The 6,000-nt window shown below is 44.8% G+C and overlaps 1 protein-coding gene across 7 annotated transcripts in view; it reads right to left on the bottom strand.

The window, feature by feature from the left end:
* The window catches only part of LOC118428459, a 51,760-nt gene that overhangs the window by 16,319 nt on the left and 29,441 nt on the right, over positions 1-6,000 (bottom strand). For all 7 annotated transcript variants that reach the window (XM_035838531.1, XM_035838529.1, XM_035838534.1 and 4 more), the window contains 9 exons: positions 5,598-5,770; positions 4,981-5,210; positions 4,037-4,220; positions 3,327-3,507; positions 2,802-2,935; positions 2,055-2,254; positions 1,591-1,690; positions 1,043-1,321; positions 397-726 (listed from right to left, as the gene is read on the bottom strand). In XM_035838531.1, coding sequence (XP_035694424.1) covers positions 397-726; positions 1,043-1,321; positions 1,591-1,690; positions 2,055-2,254; positions 2,802-2,935; positions 3,327-3,507; positions 4,037-4,220; positions 4,981-5,210; positions 5,598-5,770 — 1,811 coding nt within the window. The remainder of the gene's footprint in view (positions 1-396; positions 727-1,042; positions 1,322-1,590; positions 1,691-2,054; positions 2,255-2,801; positions 2,936-3,326; positions 3,508-4,036; positions 4,221-4,980; positions 5,211-5,597; positions 5,771-6,000) is intronic.

Here is a 6,000-nt window from a genome sequence, read left to right as displayed (position 1 = left end):
TAGTTGACAACATGAAAAATCATTCAAAACTGTTACGTTAACGTTTTGACATGTCAATCCCATTACAAAATATATCTCTAATATGATGGCTGTTTCTTCGCATGCGAAGATCAGTAGGAAGGTTGTCCTCGTCTGCAGGCTCTCTTGTGTGATGTACGCTGTTGCTAAATATGAATCCGAAGCCAACCCAACCAATCAAACCAAACGTTTAGTATTAGTTCTTATCAAAATAGTACCTTGTTTCACGTATCATTTATCGTCTAGCATTTTCAGTATACTTCTTCTATACTCTGTATCGTGCTGTAATTAGCCCTTGGGCAAAAATTTGCGAATAAAACTCTTTTAAAAAGTTTTGATGTCCACTTAAAAAAGTTCTGGAAAATCATAGCTACTCACGTTGACTGGACACGAATAGTTGCAGGCTGCCGGACACTCGTGACTTCCCGATCTGGACAGCACACGTGTACTTCCCTGTATCCTCCGGGCGGACGTCCTTGATCGACAGAGACGCCTGGTCTATCAGGGAGACGCGCCCGGCGAAGTCTCCGTACCCTCTCGGTCCGTACACGCTGTGTAAGACTGCGTCAGACTTGCGGTTGTTCCCCTTGGACCAGGTGATGGCGTCAGCCTGTCGTGACGCAGGAGAGTACGTGCACGTCAGCGTCACCGTGTCTCCGGGATTGACGTACTGGGCCGTCCCAACGTTCACGTCGAATGGGGATCCTCCTGTGGTGATGGCAACAATACGTTATGACTTGCATAGTTCTTCCTCTACATGGCTGTTGTTAAGTAGAGACTGCAAAGGTATGGGTAAAACAGAATAACAGATAGAGATAATCGCCAAGCAAATCGTCGGTGGGGAAATCATGACGGTTCCTAAATCGGCCCAATATCTGAGCGCAGCTTCGGTCAGAAATCGTTACGATTTTGTCCCCAAAGATCCACAAAGAGATAAGAACATAGTAGCAGTTTTCATCATTTACAGAACCATTTTTCATCAATAGCTTTCCTCTCGTTGTATGTTGACTTATAAAAGTTATACCTTGGCTGTGTTTGCAGCTAGATCCTTGCTGAACTCTCCCATTGCAGCAGGTGGTGGAGCGCGGGTCGTACGGAGAGTTCCCGCAACACATCATGGGCACGCCTCTGCGCTGCACGAAGGTGGTGCTGCCGCAGGTCCGGCAGATGGAGTCGCGGGTCGGGCCCTCGTGGATGCCGTCCCTGCAGCAGATGTGGGTGGACGGGTTGTAGCTCTGCGGGTAGCCGTTCACGTCACACAGGCCGACGATGGCTGACTGGTCCAGGGAGGCAAAGTCGGGACCTGGAGAACACGTCGACAGTTAACACCAACACCTAAGAACTGTACTTTAAACTACAAACCGCAACTCTTCAAACTACAACCAAATCAGTGCATATCGTCTGTGTGTCGTCTGGCCCATTACCTCATCTCTTGACCATTCCTTAAAGGACTACTTTGTTGTAAAACAGCCTGACGTCTTTCTTCTTATTCCTGACATTGATAATGTTGAAACTGTCGAACATACCGAATGCTAATTATAACAATGAATGATAGCTGGCAAAGACTCTTACCGACAACGTTGGGACATGTCCGCCCTCCTGTGACGACGCCGTCACAGCACACTTGAGTTTCAGGGTTAAATCTCTGCGGTCCACAGCACCTGGCAGCAACCTGGTCAAGATTTTAACATTGTGCAACGTAAAACGGCTGTCTAGAGATCATATACTTACGGGTACATAGTATTGATAGTAAAGCGGCCGGTAATATAAAAGAAAGCAGAATTTCTATGAAGAATCGGTATCCAACATGAAATTACGATGTCTGCACAAGTGGAGGGTAATAGCATACAACATGTAGTGGCGAGACTCCAGTAAGCTTGCATATTATGTTTATGTGATGTTCAGTTCCTTCATATTTTTATGATTAGGTCAAATTGTTACTGTTCTCCTGAAAGGTTTCCTTACCACTCTGTCCAGAATGCAAGGTTTTAGACATGTAGAAATGTGCGTGGGGATATAGTTTCGTGCTTTCTTACCTCGTTGGGTGACTCGACGAAAAACTCTGTCCCGCAGACGCGGCAGTTGAGCGTGTTGACGGTGCCATCGTACAGCTGGTTCCCGCAGCAGATCTTCCGGCTCGGGTCGAAGGGCTGGCTGCGGCCGTCCACCTGGCAGTACCCCACCTCCGCCTTCAGCCCGATGGATGGACCGATGGCGGCCGTGCTCTGGCCAGTAGCTAGGGAGAAAACGAGAGAACACGACTCGTAATCCACAGGAGACAAGAGTATTCATAATTGAAGAAGGTACATCTATATTTTGAAAGTGGGGCTGATGGCGGCGGTGCTCTGACCAGTAGCTGGGGAAAGGACGAGAGAACACTTCAACAAAGGCCGTTATAGGTCAATTAAAAAGAAGACACGGAATCCCCAGGAGCCAAGTACCAAAGTATTCATAATTGAAGAAGGTACATTCTATATTTTGAAAGTGGAGCTTATGGCGGCAGTGCTCTGACCAGTAGCTGGGGAGACGACGAGAGAACACTTCAACAAAGGCCGTTATAGGTCAACAGGAAAGAAGGCACAGTGTCCCCAAGGAGACAAGAGCCCGAATAGTCAAACAAGCAAGGTACACAAAGCTCCATCCATCTTTTGAAAGAGCCTGTAAATTTCATACGGCTGGGACGACTAGGCTCCGTTGGTAGCACTTTGAAGCTGTTGCAATCAAAAACAAAGGAAATGTTTTGGTTCCGTTACGTTATTAAGTCTATGGACTATTTTTATTACCTGCTTGTGGACAGCGTAGTCCCTGGAAGACCACTCCATCGCAGCAGCTTTCCGAGTCAGGGTTGAAGGGTTCTCCCGCGCAGCAGCGGTCAGCTGTGATCCCCATGGGCTGGACAAAGATCGTGTTGCCACACCTGTGGTAAATAAGAGGTATAAACTATGAAACACATACAAGGTAAAATTTGTTGAACACTCTTCAAACGAAGTTAACATTGAGAAGGTTTCGTTGAATGAGCTTTCTGTTATTTTGTTTATTTTACTCTAACCACCACAACCAAGTAAATCGCGTATCTGATCAGCTGATAACAAAAAGAATCCAGGTTGTCGTACAAATTTACAGCAGTGCCCGATGCATGGACAAGTAAATCTAGTTGAGAAAGTACTTAAGTCAAATCTTAAGCATACTGCTTTACACACTTTATCATAGGTATCATCGGTGCAGGTCCATTGTAACACGTGTTATAGGACAGGTAGTCTCTCAGTCTGTATTTTTGTTTATATAAAAACATCTAATGTCTTCCGTACCTCATACATATAGAGCTGCTTGTCGGGCCTCTCATGATCTGGTCTCCACAGCAGATGTGCGTGTTGGGATCATAGCGGAGATCCCCCACCCCCCGGACTCGGCACCCCTCCGTCTGAGCCTTGTTACCCTGCTGGGTGGTCGGGATCTGCGGCCCGGGGATGATGTCGGTCGTACCGGTAGCTGGGAGGGAACGGAGTGACGAAAGATAAGTCGATAAAGGTGAGACAGGCACGTAAAAAGGTACTCCATATAAAAGTTACTCAAGCAGCTGGACAGGTCAGAATGTGAATGGTCAGACGTTTCAGGTAGCTTCCGCTATTTTTCGTCAGTAACTGACGAAAAATACCAGACGACTAACGAAAGACAGCAGATGCTAGCTAAAACGTCTGTTTGTTTACAAAACCTGTACAGTAAACTTGAGCAATGAAAAGCCAGATTGCAGATAACATTTTATATCTTTCAATGTCGTTGTGTTACGAAAGAAAGAAATGGAAAAATGTTCTCTTACAAAACACAACTATACTTTGCATTTTTGCTGTCGAGTGGAATAGTACCACATTACAAGATGTTTAATTGATGTGTAACGTTATATTACCATTCCTGTGTATTTGTCTGTCCCTACCTGTAGACTCCAATACAAGCATCGGAAATGCTGCGAGAAAGTCTATGTAATGTCACATTTTCTAAGAAATGAATTACACCCGCATACCTTCCTCCAGTCCGCCGTAACACTGCTGTCCCGGCACCACCGAGCCATCGCAGCACACGTGAGTGGTGGGGTTGAAGGGGACCTGCCCACAGCACCGCTTGGCCGGGTCTATACCCACCGGCTCCACGAATGGCGTAGTGCCGCACGTTCTGCAGTTTACTGTGTCCATGGTGCCCTCAAATATCTGAAGGGGAAGTATCAACAATAAACGTTAGACGATTAATCAGACACATCGGCAAATTGTTTAAAAGAACCAGGAAATATTTCTCTTCTTTCCATCAACACGTATTATGTGTTCTTCTTACCCAAAACTATTACCACAAACAACTAGCCTTCATTAGAGATAAGTGGTATTAAATGATATTTCGTGAGAACATGTGGCATTGCGCTGGATTCTTAACGGTAATTGGTCGATGAAATAACATCGTTACTGAGTCAGCTATCTCTGTATTGTTCCAGAATCCTCCTCTGAAGGGCACAATACAAAGTTACTCAAGCAACTCGATACGTTTCGTAGACCGCTAGACGTTTCACATACTAGTATCGTTCATTTTTTGCCAGTGACTGGACGAAAGATAGCGGATGACTGAAATGATGTACCTTTTTGTTTCAATTTCATTTCAAAGACCGGAAGATTCAATTAGATTAATTTAGATTGGTTAGCCAGCCTTATATGTACTCCAGTTCGTTTTTGTTGTAAATTGACTATTATGTAACCTTCACAATTATTATTTGACTCTGTTTATATTCTCGTCATTGTTACGTTGCGAAGTGACTTAGTTTATGTTTATGTCATACTGAGTTATATGTTTTGTTGTATTCTTAATTTTGTTAACTTTGATTGTCATTTTATGTATCTTGAGCAGAAGACGTCTATAAGCTCATTACTGAGCTTTCTGTCCTATGCTCGTTAAATGTATGCGAATAGAAAAAAAATGATGTACCTGACTCTCACAGCAGATTTGTCTGGTCGGATCGTAGCGAATGTTCACAGCGTTCCCTCCGCCCAGCTGGATCCGACACATCCCCACGTCAGCCTTGGTCCCTCCGAACTGCCCGAAGAGGGGGTGGTCGGGCTGGACAGGTCGCGCAGGCTGGAAAAAGTTGGGGCCGCTCGGGAGGAAGGGCGGCTGGGCAACTCCGGTGTTAATAGAGGTGGGGTCCTGACCGGATACTGCAACATTGTGTTGAAATAAGTGATCAGGCCTAATGTACTTAGATATCTTACACCATTATATTTGATTCGGAGGCAATGATAAAGTGAAAAGATTTCACATAATTAAAGACTTGGGAGGTTTGGAGTATATAGAATAGAACTTTATTGCGCGACAATTGTAACAGGTACAATGTATGGCAATCTGAATATACATGGGAGTTGAACTATATACTATTGCAAATATCTAACAACTAATCTAATCTAATGTAACAGTATAAACAGTATATTGATAGGGATCAACACATCACTGCAAATTGACTTTTGACAAGTGGCACTATTTATGGTCGTGGACCTCTATCCTCTATATCAGTAGTAGACTGACTCGCATTCAAAGGAACTACTCACCGAATCCGAACTGGCTACCACCTCCCGACAGGCCACCGAAACACTCTGTCCCGAAGGGCAGGAGCTGGCCCTGGCAGCAGACCTGTTCGTTCGGACGGTACTGCTGGATACCGCAGCAGCGACTGGCCGGGTCTGTTCCCCTCGGCTCCACGAACGGTTCCCCGCCACAAGTTCTAGATAGGTAAGACCGAGTTAATACATAGAAATGCTACTGCACCAGGGGTGTCAAAAGACTGTCGTAGTTATGCATAAAGCATTTCAACTTAAGATATATTACGTTTCATCCATGACAAATAGTTAAGTATGTTGAAATGATGAATTTAAGCCCACCGTCACTTCGTCTTTGTGCCTTTATTTGTATTAATTCATGTATTTCTTTCAATAAAAGATAGTTCAGTAATAC

The sequence above is a fragment of the Branchiostoma floridae genome, chromosome 13 (assembly GCF_000003815.2).
Source record: "Branchiostoma floridae strain S238N-H82 chromosome 13, Bfl_VNyyK, whole genome shotgun sequence".
Taxonomy (NCBI): Eukaryota; Metazoa; Chordata; class Leptocardii; order Amphioxiformes; family Branchiostomatidae; genus Branchiostoma; species Branchiostoma floridae.
Note: the sequence above shows the minus strand (reverse complement) of the source record. Positions and strands in the feature narration are given on the sequence as shown.